Here is an 18,838-nt window from a genome sequence, read left to right as displayed (position 1 = left end):
AGCATGGTGAAGTTATTTGTACACTTTCAGTGGTGTATCGATACACTCATTCACTACAAAGATACTATAGGTGTCCTTCCTAACTCAGTTGCTGGAGAGGAAGGAAACCGCTCAGTGACTTCACTGTGAGGCCAATGGTGACTTTAAAAAAAAAATAGTTTAATGGCTGTGATATGAGAACTGAGGATTTGTAGTTACTTCGCAATACTAACCTAAATGTAAGAGTGAAAAGAAGGAAGCTTGTACAAAATACAAATATTCTAAAACATGCACCCTGTTGGCAACGAAACTAAAACTGCAAAAAATGTGGCAAAGAAATTAACTTTGTCCTGAACACAAAGTGTTATGTTTGGGGCAAATCCAACACATCACTGAGTGCCACTCTTCATATTTTCAAGCATGGTGGTGGCTGCATCATGAGTATGCTTGTAAACAGCAAGGACTAGCTTGTTTTTTTAGGATAAAAAGAAACGGAATAGCGCATAGAGCTAAGCACAGGGTAAATCGTAGAAGAAAACCTGGATCAGCCTGCTTTCCAACAGACAGAGATTTTAGATATTTCTGTATTTCTTATTCAATAAATTAGCAAACATTTCTAAACACACATTTTCACTTTGTCATTATGGGGTATTGTGTGTAATTGGGTGAAGAAAAAAATGTCAATTTAATCCATTTTGAATGCATGCTGTAACTCAACAAAATGTGTAATAACTCAAGCGGTATGAATACTTTCTGAAAGAGAAAGGGGATACCTAGTCAGTCGCACAACTGAATGCATTCAACCGAAATGTGTCTTCTGCATTTTAACCCAACCCGGCTGAATCAGAGGTGCGGGGGGGGGGGGGGGGGGGGGGGGGGGGGGGGGGGGCTGCTTTAATGTTGCTATTTGGGACACATCCATAGACTGTCTGTCCATAGACATCCATAGACTGACTGTTTGGGACACATCCATAGACTGCCTGACCATAGACATCCATAGACTGACTGTTTGGGACACATCCATAGACTGTCTGGTTGTAGTTATCTAATAGCTGGAGAGAAGAAAATCATCTTCGCTGGCTGCTGTACAGGGCCAATAATATGGTATTATGCAAAAAACACTTCTGGTTTATGTGCTTTGAAATGGCTGTTCCTTTTCTTATGCTATGGTGTGGTGTAAAGTAACTCATCCACAGCTGTCTTAGGACGAAATGTTTCTGTTTTTTAAACATCTGGATGGCGCTGCTGGGCTTTCACCAGCTGAAATGAGCTGTAAAATCAGAGGCATAGTTTTTAGGCTTATATTAGTGTTATGCAAATGATGTGTAAATTGAGCCCTCATCAGTTAAAATCATGTTGATTTACGGTTGGGCTTGGTTCAGTGTGGCTTTGTGATAAGTAGTCCGTCTCTGGTGTGAAAGAAAGCGAAGAGGTATTGGTATTTACTAGGGGTAGTGATCTGGCTTGCACACAGGAACTATGAAGCTTTTGCCTTTTTGGAGCAGAGGGGCGCGACAACACCTACTAGCAGCCCTGAATAGAGCGGCTGATAAGGTGACTTCTACACTTAATTCTTTTGAATGAAAAAAGTTTGACTATTTTGATATTGAATCCTGCATTGTTGGGGAGGGGCTTGCAAGCTTCTTTTCGTAAGAGCTTATGAGGCAGGCGGTGTTCGTGTCACTCTGGAACTTGAAGAGGAGATTCGAGGACTTGAACCAATGCTGAATTCCAAAACCTTGTTTGTCATGTTTTCTTTTCGCTTCTTCTCCTTCTGCCTCTTACAAAGTAAACCTCCAGTTCCTGTATAAAATTTAAAAAACACACGGCTCATTACATTCTCCCCTGACCAGCTGATGAACTCAATTCCCTTGTTGCCTACTTTTAATTATTTCTCACATCTGTGCCCCCATCTACCTTTCTGTACTCCCCTCCTATGAGCACAAGACATTGAAAAGATGTCTTTGGGCAAATTTTGCTCACTGGGCCTAGATAACATAGAACCGGACTAGGCCACTATGGGATTTGGCATTAGAATTCTAGCAGTACAAAATCGTAAAGGTTGTTACGGTTTTCTTCTATCTCCTCCTCGGAAGAAGAGGCGGACCAAAATGCAGCGTGGTTTCTATTCATGGTACTTTAATAAAGACTCTACACATGAACAAACTAACAAAACAATAAACGTAACGAGAAAACCTAACCGTCTATACTGGAGCACAAACAAACACAGAGACAGGAACAATCACCCACGAAACACTCAAAGAATATGGCTGCCTAAATATGGTTCCCAATCAGAGACAACGATAAACACCTGCTTCTGATTGAGAATCACTCCAGACAGCCATAGACTATGCTAGAAAACCCCACTAAGCCACTAAGCCACAATCCCAATACCTACGAAAAACCCCAAGACAAAACACACCACATTAAAAAACCCATGTCACACCCTGGCCTGACCAAATTAATAAAGAAAACACTAAATACTAAGACCAGGGCGTGACAAAGGTTGAGGGTTGTGTTTATCCTTTAACCTCAGCAAGAAGATATCCACCTTATTTATACTTGACCCTCGTAGCACGCTTGTGAATAACTCTGTTAGAGCTGTTGTTGTTCATCTGATTAGTTGGTGTTTGTTTTTTTTTTGACAATGGAATTCAAAATGCATATTAATAATGTTGTCATGGCAACCCTGGATCAGAACAAATAACTGAATAAAGGATTCCTCACAATTTATGATATGAATAATACACGTGAAACTCCATGACCTGTGTGTGTGTGTGTGTGTGTATGTGTGTGTGGCCACGGCCACGTGCATGACCCCATTTCAAATATTAAACCTCATCCCACTGAAAGCAGAACACGTACCAAAAAAACGCCCTGACCTGCCCGGACACCTCTCTAATACACTAATGCAGGACGGGGAGGTTATGAAAAATACATCCCCCTGTTAAATATAAATCACCTGAGTACCAGTAAAATACGCCCCACCTAGCCGCTCACTGGAGCACCCTCACCACCGCTCTCCACACCCACATGTTGCCAGCGTAACATGGCACTCCAACACCCCCCAGAAGTATGTCCTCGCTGCCAGAGTGAATTTGGCTAGCTGCAGAGGGAGGAGAGAGGCCTTTAAATACACACACGCTCTCTCTCCTCTCTCTCGCACTCACACACATGAAACTAGATAGACTTTATTAGGTTGGATGAGAAGCCATTAGCTCAGCGAGAAGCCATGAGGGTGTGTGTTTGTATCAGCGAGCCGTATAACACCACCCCTGTCTGTCTGGTTGTTGGAGGCGTCTCCTTCCGCCCCGTTAGCGCCTTGCCTGCCTGGCTCTCCTTTTAGCTCCGGGTAGAGGTCTGTAGGCACAGATTTAGGATCAGCTTACACTTCCCGTAGTCTTATCCTTAACCATTAGTGGTGAACATGCTAAACTGACCTTAGATCATTTTCTACTGCAAGGGTTCCCAAAGTTTTTCACTCTGGGGGGCCCCCCTTCCAGCATCGGGGAACATCCTGCGCTCACCCCACGTCTATTTCTATGGGCACAAGCACTGTTCATGACAAACTGTTCATCACCCCTCTTGTGGGTGGAGAGAATTTTGCAGGTTTGAAGCTTATTCCCTGCAATTCTCCACATTTTGTCTTGGGATGCAAAGGAGATGTTGTGGATTTAAAGCAAATTTTCTTGCAATTCTATACATTTTGCCACATCTGTGTTTATGTGATATTTGAGTGACAAAAAAATTACAACATCTATGGGCTAAAAAAACAAACATTAGCTGACATGGGCTAGTTGATCTGGACATTTCAGACTAGTTCTAAATAGCTCTCTAAGGTATGTAATGCATAGGAAAACTGATGATGCACTACTGTTCTAGAGGACATGTCTCCTCTATGGGAAGCCTGTTGTGGTGTAAACCGTGCGTGTTGGTGAGTGTCGAACTGACCTATGACCTTTTTGTCTTCTCTCGGCAGGTGTTCACCACGTACTCCAACGAGGACTACGACCGGCGTAATGATGACGTGGATCCCATGGCGGCGTCGGCTGAGTACGAGCTGGAGAAGAGGGTGGAGAGACTGGACCTCTTCCCTGTGGAATTGGAGAAAGGTAAAAACCTGGTGGAATCTTCTAGGGCATTACAGAACCCTACTGATCCTCACTATATTGTTAGCCCTGCATGGTTCAGTCGGTAGAGCATGGCGCTTGCAACACCAAGGGCCGTGGATTTGCATACGTAAAATGTATGCACGCGACTGTCGCTTTGGAGTTCAATAGCATAAACCAGTACAACAGAAAGACAGTGAGAATGAATGAACTGTAACTATTAAAGTTACAACTAGTAGCTAAACATTTTCAGTGAAGTCTGTAGTTTCCATTAACCCCCCCCCCCAAAAAAAAAAATATAAATATATATGGGACTCACAATCACAGCCAGATGTGACAGCCTGGATTTGAACCAGGGACCATAGTGACGCCTTTTGCTCTGAGATGCAGTGCCTTAGACTGTTGAGCCACTCGGGAGCTTGAATTGCTTCAACTAGCTAGTTGAAGTCTTTAAGTAACCTTTACCTTTTTCCTCACAAATCTGCTAGCCACATATATTTGCATGCCGAGCGAACACCTTAGTGGTCACCAATGAATCCAGAGTCGCCCGTTATCTCCTTATTGGATTTATATTACACTAGATTAGCAGTGGCTAATTGGATTCTAATACAGATAATGCCTGATTATACAAAGTGGCGTAGTAGCTTTAGCTAGCTACTGTATCTTCCAGTCAAGGTCCCCCATTTTATTCAATTTATTTCCTTACATTGGGAAGGGAACATATTTATGAGGGTAGAGTTCAGTTGGGCCTTCTCGCTTCAGCAAACAAATGAAAGGAGGGGTGCTTAACGACCATGACAAATATCATTAGAATGGCTTACCAAGAAAAACTACCAAAAGGAGCACTCAACAAAAAAAAAGCAGAGACTGATTAATTATTGCTGACTTTAATCCGTTGTACAGGATGCAAACAGGTCAATGACGTTTTGACGTCAAGCTGACGTCTCCCTCACTGACCACTGCACTTAGCTCCTATTTCTAGCTAGTGGCCCATTGAGACACAACAATGGATTAAAGGGAGCAAAAATAAATCAATCTCTGCTCTTTTTTGTTTGAGTGCTTTAACTTACCTTGAATTAGTCCTTTTTGGAAGTTTGTCTTGGTAAGACACTCATATTTATGAGGTTATTTCCCCATTTCCTATCCCCTCTTCTGCACAGATGGGGACGGTCTGGGGATCAGCATCATTGGCATGGGTGCCGGGGCGGACATGGGTCTGGAGAAACTGGGCATCTTTGTCAAGACGGTCACTGACGGAGGAGCTGCACACCGAGATGAAAGGTTCTGAACAATCTGTGTTTCAGCAGTGTATCCCAAAATGATTTTTTTTGGCTTGCTCCTCGTCCTCTTTTCCCATTGTTCACTATCACTCTCTTCCTCCCTCCTCTGCAGGATCCAGGTGAATGACCTGATCGTGGAGGTGGATGGGACCAGTCTGGTGGGCGTGACCCAGGCCTTTGCTGCCTCCGTCCTCAGGAACACCACCGGCACTGTCAAGTAAGAACCCTCACTCAATAGCTGTCAATAAACACTTTGTTTCCACATCAAGCTATTGGTACAGTATCTATAGTGTATTTACTGCACTCTGGTCAAATATGGTGCCACAGTACCCTGACAAAATCTGTTATGAGAAACTAAGCATGGGATTGGAGAGAAGGGGATCTAGATACAGAACTGTGTAAAGACTGGTGATGGGGAACCAAACACACTATTACTCCCAAGTACCATAACTCTACCTCCCTTCAGACTGGATCACAATTGGAATCCCTCTCTGCCCATTCCCACCTCTAATCCCCTCATCCTGACGCTCTCATTCCTCTCTCCTGCATTATTAACTGCCTGTGGAGGTCTTTGTGTTAATTGGCGGGGCAGTTTGACTGTAGTGTAGCTAGGCGAGCAGAGACGTCTCTCATTGTCTTCACATCACAGCCACCCAGAGATTGGACCGCCTGATTTTAAGACATTAGCCTGGATCCCAGGGAGATGGCGGAGAGGCCGGTGTCGGTGAGGGAGCGGCGAAGCTATTTATAAAACAGCCTGGTCCAACCTGATTCTCGGACCAAGCTCAGGTTGCTGTCTGACACTACGGACAGTAATCAAAGGAGTGAGGGAGGAAGAGAGGGAGGGAGGGATGCCCCAGAAATGTTATCACCCAATCGGACTCGTCTCCCCTTGTGGAAGCACCTTTGTTCAAAGTGAATGCCACCTATTGTTCAGTTTTGTACGCCCTGTTTAATCAAAAATCCAGGAAATGGATTTGTCTGTAGACAAAATTCGCTGTGGAGAATGCTGATGTAGGACCTCATCCAAGGTAAGATGGGTTTGTACAGATGGTGGCAGGGGGACACTTGCAGATTCACACGTACAGACGGTTCCAGACAAGGCCTGGTTGTTTTCCACTTCGCCTCATGTCCTACTTCCTGGATGGAGCGTGTCTCTGAGCTTGTGGAATATTCATTGATTTAGCACATCCGTCGATCCCCCTCACAGGCTGCTGACTGGTTTCACGGACAGGTGGTGATGTTTTGATTGGTCCAAAATTAGAAGCGCCGTCTCTCTGGTAATTATGCTTCAGCATAGTCGCAGCAAATAGATGGCGTGGTTTGTTTTGAAAATGCTGGAGAGGTTAGGTGTCGTATTTGCTTGCCATCTTTTTCCTCTGCACAGCTTGGCTTTTCCACATAGTGGTTAGATTCCTAGTCACCGTTTCTCCCCTCCCTTTTGACCACCACGGAGTTATTTCTCCTCAGGCAAGAAAGGGGCACCCTAGTGGGTTCTTAACCCTCACACACTCATCACCAAACCCCCGCCCACACTGAATGCCACAGTGATGCTGGCAGTCGTGTTGAATGATGTGGCTACCTCTCTCTGGGGTCTCATTGCGCATGTGTGGTTGTCTAGTCTCAGGCAGGGATACAGATTGGTGACCAGAGGGTTGTTAGTTCTAATCTCACTTAAGGGATTTTTATGATGTAATGATCAGCGCCATTTATTTTTTTCTGCAGTGAACCATATTAGGGTGTAGAAAAATATATCACGTTAGAATAGATTTAGAAATGGTCGTTTTCATCATATTGTCTAGAGCACCAACATCAAGGAATATGATGTTCTGTTGAAAGGATCCCTTTTGGCACAACGTGGTATTAGCTACAGCGGCATGGTTTCCTTTGTCTTACGTGTCACTGTGCATCTGGCTGCTTTGCACACAGGCTTGGGTGTGACAAATGATCCCCAGGCAACCGTCCAGTTGAGGTCTTTCCGCTCGAACATTCCATTGGACAAACATGTGACAGCCAGAACTGGTGTCGCGGTCTTAAGGGTCCCATCTGCAACAGGATAACTCTGTAGACGCTTCAGTCACTCATTCTATAAAACATGCATGTCCTCTCATGCTTTGTTTATTTCATTGTTATTCTCTGTGATACATAGAAAAGGGGTGTGTCTAAAATGGCAATCTATTCCCTATATAGCGCTCTGGGCAAAAGTAGTGCACTTAAATAGGGAATATGGTTCCAATTCAGACACAGTCTTCAGATGGCGTGCTACACTTATTCACTGAATTGTCTTTCTCCCTCAGCATAATCTTATCACATTTTCTACTCGTTACAATGTCAACTCATCCATCCATGTACAGTGAGTGTCATGTTCCTTCCAGGCACAAGATGTCATTTTCATTCCCCACCCAAATGTTGCTGCCCTGGTTTGCACTTGTTTGTAATCTGTGGGGGCTATTTTCTTGGAAAATGTAACTGATGAGTTATTTGAGCTCTACAGTCTGGTCCTTCTATGATTACAGCATATTTATCTACATTCTACTGTGTATCTTCTGAAGTTGCAACCACTAGACCTAAACTTAACCACCCTACCCTAGTTTTACCTTTACTACCCACTTAAACCCTACCCTAGGTTTCCCATTGGCTGCTCCTTGACAGACATGCCTTCCTTACTCACCCCGTTGGTCGTTGTTGCCCGTGCAGGTTCATGATTGGCCGAGAGAAGCCAGGTGAGCAGAGCGAGGTGGCCCAGCTGATCCAGCAGACCCTGGAGCAGGAGCGCTGGCAGAAAGAGATGATGGAGCAGCGTTACAGCCAGTACATGGAGGAGGACGAGGAGGTGAGGGGGCTCACAATTTTCTGTGTCCCAAATGGCATCCGATTCCCTCTATGGTGCACTACTTCTGACCAGTTACCATAGGGCCCCGGTCACACACACACACCATGAGAAAGATTACTTCAGCCCATCCAAAATATATTCGCTCATTCCGTCAGTCAATAATATGACAAAACAAGATGGCGCTAATGAAGCGTTTGACACTTCCTCCCCAAAGCCTTACAGATGTTCCATCAGGCTCCCTTCACAATGGAATAATACAACTAGAAATTTTAGACAGAACACTCCTTGTTCACCTCCCCTTCACTGATCTAACAGGACCGGATAGGTGTAAGCAATGTGACGGAACCTAGGTGCACATAGTGCTTTATACTTGCCCAGTCATCGCAGATCTTTGAAAGGGTCTGAATAAGGACAGAGGCGGTAGGGGAAGGCATTGTGGGATGAAGCCCAGCCCAGCAATTTTCTTAGTTCCTTGTCTCCCCTCAGTCTCTTCCATGGAGCGGAAATGCTTGAATAATTGAATCCGTCTCCTTGTTAAATTCAATCATGTTCAATAGATGTCTGGGCTTGGGTGTGAAAGACCGACAAGTATGGACCAGATGCCACGACCCAGGTCTGGTATTCCATCACACTGTGTCTCCCCATCAGAACATGCCCCCCTCCCAACAGATCTTAGCCTGCGTCAATGTAATTTCCTGCTAAAGATGCGTTACCAGTTAACATACAAGTTCTTTCTAATACGTTTAAAAATGAATAGTAGTTTTTATTTGGTCTTGTTTTTTGGGTAGGCATCGTTTGATGGCATTGTCCTATGTGACTCCGGCTAATCCCTCAGTCTCCGTGCTTTGTTTCTCCCCCAACTCTCGTTGGCTATGCAACGTTCAGACAGTGTAAACATTTTCAGCACGTTTGGAGAGTTGACACATCAGACAGTGTTGTTGTGACAGGCGCGTTCAGGGCTTCGATGCTTGGTCCAACTGGGAGGGTTCAGACGGGCACACAGACCAGTGTTGATGGGTGGGGGGGGGGGGCATTCCCTCAGAGAGTGACTCATTGGTATGACAAGCCTTTGTTGGGGCTTGTCCCATGCGGCTGTTGTTAAAGGAATATTTAGAATGGCTGTGTGTCGGTCTGTGTGTTGGGAGGTGTTAAGAGTGAGTGTGTTGGAATTGTGTGTGTGTGTGTGTGTGTGTGTGTGAAGGGGGACTTTCAAACAGAGGTGTGTGTGTTTTTTGTGTTATTGACCTCACCAGGTCCATATAGACGGTACAGTATAGTGGGATTTATTGCGTCAATCAACAGAACGATTATAGACAAATTTGTATAAACTATTTCTCAACAAAGATTCGACACTGCAGCCACGGAGTTCCCTGACAAGCTTTGCCTTTTGACAGGCTTCCCTGGTAAACATAAAATGGTGGTTGCCCAATTCTAGGGTGTCAATTCTGGCCCACTAGCATTCTACTCCTGGATGGCTTTTTCCTTTAAGCTCAACTTTACCATCTAGTGGCCATTTTAGGGTAGAGGGAAAACATTGATGAGAAATAGAAATGGAGGCCTATCCTGCGAGGACCTCCAAAAACCGTTGGTTTCCCATTGGTGAAACCATGTATTTACTTCACATGGTAGTTACATAGGCAGGTATGGTTACTGTGTGACATTGTTGGTTCACAACAAGACCGAAACATGACAGGAATTTGTCTGTATGCACTCCCTGAATATATTGTGAATGTACTCTGAATCTTCTGAATGTCCTCCAGACAGGTGAGTATGCCACGGACGAGGAGGAGGAGATGAGCCCCATGTTCCCCAACGCCATAGAGGTGTTTGACCTGGCGGAGAATGAGGACATGCTCTCCCCAATGGAGATGGACCCTGAGAAAATGGCCCACAAGTTCAAAGAGGTGAGCAGGGAGGCTTGATGCCAAAGGCAAATGTTCATCTCGAAATGGAGAAAAAGTTATATTCAATTCAACTTCTTGTTGAGAGAGCGTATGAGATGAGACATTGTGCTGGAGTGAACCACGGTGTTACATATTTTTTTTTTTTACCTCTCTCTCCCTCTATAGCTACAGATAAAGCATGCGGTCACCCAGGCTGAGATTCAACAGCTGAAGAGAAAGGTTAGACCTGCTCCAAAATCAATTAACCAACAAAAAATAGGACTGGTTTCACTGACCCACGTTAACCCTCGACTAAAACACACAGTCCAGGAGTAAACTAGAAGTATACAGGAGTAAACTAGAAGTATACAGGAGTAAACTAGAAGTATACAGGAGTAAACTAGAAGTATACCGGAGTAAACTAGATGTATACAGGAGTAAACTAGAAGTATACAGGAGTAAACTAGAAGTATACAGGAGTAAACTAGATGTATACAGGAGTAAACTAGAAGTATACAGGAGTAAACTAGATGTATACAGGAGTAAACTTGACACTTTCTTCCCTTATGTAGCTGGCGCATTCAGAGCAGGACAAGCTGCGCTGGCGCATGGAGCGTGCCCAGCTGGAACAGAGCGTTCGGGAGAACAAGGAGCGCATGGAGAAGCTGGAGGGCTACTGGATGGAGGCCCAGAGTCTGTGTCAAGCGGTGGACGAACACCTGAAGGAGACACAGGCCCAGTACCAGACCCTGGAGCGCAAGTACAGCAAGGCCAAGCGCCTCATCAAGGAATACCAGCAGAAGTAAGGCTGATAAATATGGGGGATTCTGAGGGTTTGTAGGAGGAAGAGGAATGGAGGATTCTGGGGTTTGTAGGAGGTAGTGCTGAGCAATTAACCGAAATTGCAGGTTTTTGTTATTAAAACGACCTATATCGGTTCAAGTACTTAAATTCCTTTGGTTGAAGGATCTACAATCATGCCTGACGAGGCCAATGAAATCTGTATCTCGCTGGAAGCCCCGCCTTCCACAGGTGATGAACGTGAGGCTCAGATTAATTCCTTCAATTTAATACCGCTCTTCACCGAGCCCAGGAACGGGCGGTGCTGGGCCAAACAGGTGTTGTACCTCGTTTCCTTCTTTCAGGGAACAGTAGTTATAGTCGTAACACTACGTTCCCTTTCAGTCAGTCAACTTCGGTACAACATACTATGGGGAAGAATAATCACACCCCAAGCCGACCCCAACGGATACTAAATTAAACTGCCCCTGACCCCGCCAGATGCGGCAGTCTGGGAATTGCGCACACGGCACACTGCCTAGTGACTTTCCCCCGTCCCCGCCGTAAGAACACTGTGTGCTATACCGGGAACAGTGACATCCACCAGACCCCTGGTTGAGTGCGCACATACACTGCTAGGTAACCCTTGCCGCTGTATGCCAGGGAGAAAGCATCCACAATCCAGTGGGAGAGTAACCTCTGTCTCAAAAGGGAAATGTCTCCAAAGCTAAGGACCTGTAGGACATGGCCATGACTTTCGGGGGAAATGACTCATTTTTACACAATGTCATCTTAGAGTCGCCTGGGGTGAACTGAGTATAGGAAGGGAGGTCCACAACACGTTTATCCGATGCCAAAGCCATGAGCAGGGAGGTTTTGTAGGAAAGGATCTTCAGGTCCACCAACTTGAGAAGCTCAAAGTGGGTCGCACATAGTGCCTCCAAAACCAACACCAAGGCCCATGTAGTCGCAATGGGTTTAGAGACCCGTCTGAGACAGAGAGTACTGAATAGAAACAAGTCCTTTATCTTGGCACCAGAGCTCAAACGCTTGTCCCTTTTCGTAACCAGGAATACCAGCTGTACCAGCGGTCCTGGATCTTCGACATAGGAATCACTCGGATTGGAGACGGGAGGATACTTCCTCTCTCAAAACGAGCACTGAGGCCTCGGGAACAGTCGAACGTGATGAGGCTGCAGAAGCGTGGGGGTAGCACAACAAATTGTAGCCTGTAACCTGACGTCACTGTTGGCATGATCCAGGGCGACACAGCGCCATTGGTTGGAGCAGACAGTGAGACTCCTGTGAAGTAGATCTTGTAGACTTGGAGAGATTGGTTGTACTTCCATTTCCACCACTCTTGACAACCGTGTGTCTGAACATGAAGGAACACTTTTCATCGAACTCGCATATGGGAGACAACACTTTTAACACCAGTGAACACTGGAACTCGGTTGAAAAGAACGGTGTTCATGTGCCAAGGTTCACAGGCTTCGATTATGTGCCAAGGTTAATTGGCTGGGACACTTGGAGGTACTGTTGTCACAACAAGCGTCTGTCAGTTTAGGCGGTAAGATGTGTTCTGGTAACCGGCTGCCATCTAGCGCTGGACCGCACACATAAAAAAATAGACGGGGAAAACTTTATCATAGAGGTTACCCTACCGACCAGTCATAGGTCTGGCGACCAAAGCGCCTTGTAACCTAGCTGGGAATGGGATAGACAGCTCTGAAAAACATAGGGGGCTCTGGCAATGGCTGACGTATCACCCCGTTTGACATGGCTTTGGCCTTGGCACTGTTTCCTTCACTCCCTCCAACTCCAGAGGGAAATGGGGATGAGGTTACCATAACGCCGGGGGAAAATATATTAAGTTTCACTCGCAGGAAGTTAAGCATGCTAACCAACATTAGCCAGGAGTTTGTTTTAGCATAAGCTAGGCTAGCTAGCCTCTTTGACCGCAGCATGGTCCATTTTAGAATAACCAAGCGACTTAACGCTACATATACTAAACAAAAGAGCTACCCCAGCAACTCCACTGTGGGGAGGCAGGAATAGCTAGTAATAGCTAGCTCACCTCTGCGACTGGGTAACCGAGGTGGGACCGGACTCTCCATCAACAAGTCTGGGAAAAGAGGCAAGCGGTGCTTGACCGAGGCAGACACAGGCGGTAGGGTGTAACGTACGCTAACGTACACTAACCCCAAATAATAGTCATAAAATAAAAACCAAATAATATACACAACTGATATATTGAGTTATTTCATAGTAATTATATTGATGTCTTCTCAATGTGGACCTGACAGAGACAATTAATTGTTTTCAATGTTTTGGCAATTGAATGTTCACTGCTTTTGGTTTGAACCCCCCCCCCCCCCCCCCCCCCATTTTTTTTAAATTGAAAACGAAATTGAAAACCATGAACAATTTTTGTATAATCGAACCGAAACCGAACCAACCTCAAAAAAGCACTAATGCTCAGCACTAGTAGGAGGATGAGAGGAATGGGGGTTTCTGGGTTTTGTAGGAGGAAAAGGAATGGGAGGTTCTGGGGTTTGTAGGAGGTAGAGGAATCGGATTATCGGGTTTGTAGGAGGATGGATGGGCAGGATTCAGCCTAACCACGCATTGTGTCTCAGGGAGATTGAGTATCTGAAGAAGGAGACGGCTCAGCGCCGAGCCCAAGAGGAGACAGAGGCCACTCATAAGGAAGAGGCGGACAACCTCCAGGACAAGGTGTTGTATATTTAGGTTCTACTGTATGTGGAAACATTTCATGAAATTCTCAATAATTATGTAAGACATTTTGCTTTGGTTAATCAAGATGCATAGCAAGAGGATGCTACTGAGTTATGATCATTCCGTCTGGACATTTTGTGTGTAATAAAAGCCCCTTCTCTCACTCTCCTCAGATCACAGACCTGGAGACCAAGGTGGATGCTCTGAAGACCTCTGATCCCTCCTAAACCTCTGGCAGAGAGAGGGATAGGAGGGACAATGCCTTCACACTTTTACAATCCACGTTGCACCTGACGGATTGTAAGAACGATGAAAGAAGAAGAAAATAATGGAGAAAGGAAGACTTTAGGGGCAGCAGTTTTAAGTGTGGGGGGGGGGGGTCAAAGACACCTGCAAGAGAAAATTGAATACTTTTTTTTTTTTTTTTAACTGATGTCTGTCATTTGCTTCGAGCCGCGTCAACAATCCCAATATTCCTCCTTATTCAGTACCTGGAGTCCTTGTTGCATTGAACCACATTCAACTAGTTAACTACCCAACTGATCAATCTGTGAAGGAGGTTGCTTGTCTTCTATGCTCTTCTTTTTGTCTAATCACTTGTAAAATAACTAACCAGGAAATACAGCCCCTACTGACTGAATGCTTCTAGTCTATTCTAGACTTACTGGATATGGGGAACAGAACCGGACAGAAGAAACTGCATTGATGACAGAGACTCTCCTTCCATACTGTTGAGTATACTGGTGATAGACAGTGCTTCTGCTGTATGGCATGATCTCTCTTGATTTCTACTAACTGAACAAAGGAAACTGTCCGCTTCCCCTTTTTGCTAGACTGCTCCCCTTGTATGATGGAAAGACTCAGGTTGGGTTCGAGTTCATTTGTACAGTGATGATATGCTTGTTTTGTATATATTCTTTACATATATTTAAAATAGCTTAAAAAGCTTAAGCAATGTGGCTGGGTTGGGGGGGGTGGGAGGGTGTTGAATGGAATCGACGTAAGCATCGAGAAGACTGGGTATACAGAAGATGGTCTTAATTCCAAGTGGATATAGGACACGCAAAGTGGGTGCATTTTCCTTTTCTATTAGCAACATGGCAAACAGGGTGTGAATATGTGTACGGTTAACAGTTCAATGTGTTACTAGTGGTTTTACTTGCGTATGCCTCACCTTGGGTTCTGATAATGTAGAGGGTCAGTATTATTTGACTTCGTGCTTCACTCTATATGAGTTTCAGAATCCGGGTTTTTCCCGCCCCGACCAGTAAGGTCTTACTCACGCTCTAACGTTTGCATCTGGAATCACTGCTAGATTAGCAAAGGGGGTTCAAATCTAGCCCCCAGACGGTGTAGCCCTTCGAATTTGGGGACTAGATGTCAATCTTTGTGTAATGTTGGGGTAGCTAGAACCATGGGGAAATGTTGTTACATAGCAGCTTCATGAAAGAGAGCGAGATTGACCGAGGCATGGGGGGGGGGGGATTCTCCAGCATGCCTCAATAGTCTCAAGTGGCTTCCTGTCTTGTCTCTTTTTCTTCACTTCATCTGATCTGAAAAACACAGGGAAGGTAAAAGCAAAGCAGTGTGTCTGATCTGATTCCTACCAGAGGTGCTCTTGTCACCTGTCCAGTGTATCTCAGGTCAGTGCAGATGAAGGAGACCGGAGGAGGCCACTGTGGACTACTGAGGTGCAGTAAAAAGGTCTTTGTCTGTAGACGTGATGCTCTCACTTGATTCTCCAATAATACCAGTCAGCTGCCTTGCTCCCTCTTTGCTGCTCATGTTTGTCAACAGTGTCTTTTTTGTATTTCTCTAAGACTAGGCATTTGGAACTTCCTGTCAGCACTTACTTCACTGTCCCCTAGTAGCACAAACAGGTCAGACTCATTTGCCCCCACTATGTATTCATTTTTTAATCTTAAAAATGGCCCTATTATTATTTTAATCTTGTATAATTTTAATTGTTTTAATGTCAAATTTGTATTATTTTAACTATGAAAACAGATGTATTTGACAGTGTTTTCATGGGCCCAATGTTACTGTACAGCTCTGTCATGTTGCAGTACTGCTCTAAGCCAGGAGGTGTCACACTTTCAGTGAGTTTTGATTGAGAGAAGGTATCAGGTCATCAGGTCGTGAACAATTCCTGGTTTGCCATCTCTGGAATAAGCTGGCTCGTTTTATGACCACATTTTGCAGTATTAGGTAATATTGGAGTCGATGTGTGAACAACTTCCACATGCTGAGAAGTGGCATTGAACAGAACTTTAAAGGGACTTAAAGGCCCAGTGCAGTCAAAACATGATTTCCTGTGTAAAATGATATATTTCCATACTGTGCAGTTGGAATAATACTGTAAAATGTTGAAAATTCTGATAATGCCCTTTTAGTGTAAGAGTTTGGAAATGTCTGCCTGTTTTGGTGGGATGGAGTTTAGGCCTGCCCTAATTAGCTAATAGAATTCCAAACAGCTAGTTTTCAGTTTCCACCTGCCCACTCAGACCCCTCCCAGGCAGTCCTAGAAAAATAACTGCTTGAGAAATGTCTCTTTGCTAAGAAGCTATTTTTGTTTCTTTTTGATGATTTGAATTGAAAACAATCACAGTGAGGTACTTAGATGTTACCCAGAAATGAATTCATATTGAGATGAAATGGAGGAATTTGACCTTTTTTTTAAGCAAAAGGAAACACATTCCAAAAAAATGACTTTTCTGTGTTGGTATGGTTGTATGGCCTACTAACTCCACACAGTATGCTTGTATAGGATGCTGGCGGTAACATGTGTGCCAGTATGGAACACACATGGTCCAACATAGAGATAAGCAGTGCCTCTCTCATCTCAATACCTTTTTTTCGCCACTGTCCCCAATGGTATTATTGCTACTTTGCGCTTTCCTCTTGGCTATATGCAGTATATGTTTACTTTTTTTAAATCCATCTTCATAGTGAATACCTTGCCTACAGTTATGAATCAAAACTGTTGACCTCTACTTAACCAAAAGAGAGAGAACTGCGTAGGACACATTCAGATAGATACGCTGCTACTGTGTCTGTTAATGTATGACTCTCAAACGGACCTAACCAACGGACTTGCCTGTAAAGTCTGCATCACAAAATGGACTCCTTCTCTCACCTCTCAGATGGCGGGCAGACGCTGGACAAGGATCATTTAACTACAAACTGGACTAAATGAAATATGTTCATCCATGAACATTCCATGGCTAGCTATGCTGTCAGTAAAGTTACGACCATGGGAAACGTGTCAGAAATGGGATAGTTGACCAATGAAATGGCTGGGTGAAAAAGGGATGTGGTTTACTGAAGTGCATCTTTGAATTTGACACGACATTTAGCATCTTTGTGATTCCAGTTCTGATAGTACCCCTCGAGGCAGTATTAGAATACAGTACATATGCTGGGCAATGCATGTTCATATCTGTACTTCAGAATAGGAAAGGGGAACCACATGTACACATAAACCACGCCAATGAGGGCATGAAACAGGAGCTCTATATTGTGATCTAGACCAGATTAATCGTATGGTGTCTCATCTTTTCACATTCCATCGTACACTTTGTCATTACTTCGAGTGCACGAGATTCAATATGCCAGATAAATGCTGTTGGAAACTCATTCTAGATCTCTGCTTCATACTAGAGGATCTTGCGTTATCGACCATGGCCCATTAGTAAGTGTAATAGCATTGCCCTCCTCTGAGGTGGAAGGAAACTGGTTACATTCCTTTTTGTATTCTTTTTTTTTTATCCTTGCCTTGTGGTTTGCAAACACAATGAGTAAGAGGGGAAAAAGTCCTGAAATTCATCATGTTTGTCTCACATAATTTACTGTCATTGTTAATAAATGCAGATGTGTTGAACAGGAGTTCAAGGGTCACGTTGGCTTGTTTTGTATGCACTGAAAGGGGTATCATTTTCATAAATTAAAAGTATCGTAACGTTAGTGACTGTTTCAATTTTATGCACTCAATTTGTTCACAAAAGTCAAGAGGTTCTTAAAGATTAGAGGCTATTTCACTTTTAAATGATTTCCTCAGTGTCTTCTAGGAGCTTTAGGCTAATAGTTGGCCTAAAGGTATAACAAGGAACATAGCCAACACATCCTTGAATTATTGCTCTTATTACAGCACCATGCCTATATCCGTGCCCCCGCACTCCTCACGAACAAAACTACCTTGATGAGGTCATGCACAACATTAGGTTGTGTGATGTAATACCGTTATAAAGTCTGTTACTTTTCGTCAGTCATCATTAGTAATTACTGTTCTTCCGTGGAGCTGACACGTACAAGGACAGACACTTCAAGTGGATCACTTATGGATGACAAAGACAGGCTTAGTCCTTGAAATACATGTAGGCCAGGGATTTCAAAAGTTGCCTACATGACAGATGAATCTGACTGACTGCATTGGAAATAAGTTGTTATGCCCTAAAATATTGCCATAGCGGTATGGTTACTGGCTTGTAGCCTTTGGATTGTTTTTACTTGGATAAGTGCTCTTCTCAAATTCCTGTTTTGTAGCTAAAACAATCAGGGGCAGGGACAAGCTCCCTCAGCCCATTGCAGAGCAGGATTCATTTTCATCTTGTGTCTAACAGTGAGACCGCTGATAAAAAACCATGAATCATTCATATTTAGCTATATATTCTCATCGTGGTGGAGCAAAGCGTTTACGAACATAATTCAAATGTTTTAAGGACTGTTAGGCCTCTATAGCCTCAATCGGTAAGCTATTTAAGCAATAAGGCACAGGGGGGTGTGGTGTATGGCCAATATACCACGGCTAAGGGCTGTTCTTTATGCACGACGCAACACGGAGTGGTAATAAATGTTTTGTCATACCTGTGGTATACGGTCTGATATACCACTGCTGTCAGCCAATCAGCATTCATGGCTCGAACCACGCAGTTTATAACATTCTATAATCAGCAGTGGGCCTATTATGTCATTAACCTGTGACTACATTTGTAACTACGTCATTAGCAGGCACAGGATGTACTGGGCTGTGGAGGCGTACTGGAGGTCTGGAGTGTAAAGCTGACACAACCTGTCCTGGCGGGATGCTCATTCTAGCCCGGCCAATGCGAGGAGCTGGAATATAGCGCACTGGGCTAGAAATGCTGTGCATCTCTGCATAACACGGTGCCTGACCAGTTACACGCTCCCCACGGTAAGCACGAGGAGTTGGCTCAGGTCTCCTACCTGACTTAGCCA

At 44.4% G+C, this 18,838-nt stretch overlaps 1 protein-coding gene across 1 annotated transcript in view; it reads left to right on the top strand.

Moving 5' to 3' along the window:
• LOC110538071 (neurabin-2) overlaps positions 1-17,488 on the top strand; it is a 60,388-nt gene extending 42,900 nt beyond the window's left edge. Inside the window, exons 3-11 of the mRNA XM_036938112.1 lie at positions 3,959-4,091; positions 5,249-5,369; positions 5,481-5,585; positions 8,066-8,201; positions 9,962-10,105; positions 10,271-10,324; positions 10,657-10,886; positions 13,504-13,600; positions 13,777-17,488. Coding sequence (XP_036794007.1) covers positions 3,959-4,091; positions 5,249-5,369; positions 5,481-5,585; positions 8,066-8,201; positions 9,962-10,105; positions 10,271-10,324; positions 10,657-10,886; positions 13,504-13,600; positions 13,777-13,830 — 1,074 coding nt within the window. The 3' untranslated portion in view covers positions 13,831-17,488. The remainder of the gene's footprint in view (positions 1-3,958; positions 4,092-5,248; positions 5,370-5,480; positions 5,586-8,065; positions 8,202-9,961; positions 10,106-10,270; positions 10,325-10,656; positions 10,887-13,503; positions 13,601-13,776) is intronic.
• Positions 17,489-18,838: the final 1,350 nt, after the last annotated feature.

This window comes from Oncorhynchus mykiss, chromosome 12, assembly GCF_013265735.2.
Source record: "Oncorhynchus mykiss isolate Arlee chromosome 12, USDA_OmykA_1.1, whole genome shotgun sequence".
NCBI lineage: Eukaryota > Metazoa > Chordata > Actinopteri > Salmoniformes > Salmonidae > Oncorhynchus > Oncorhynchus mykiss.
Note: the sequence above shows the minus strand (reverse complement) of the source record. Positions and strands in the feature narration are given on the sequence as shown.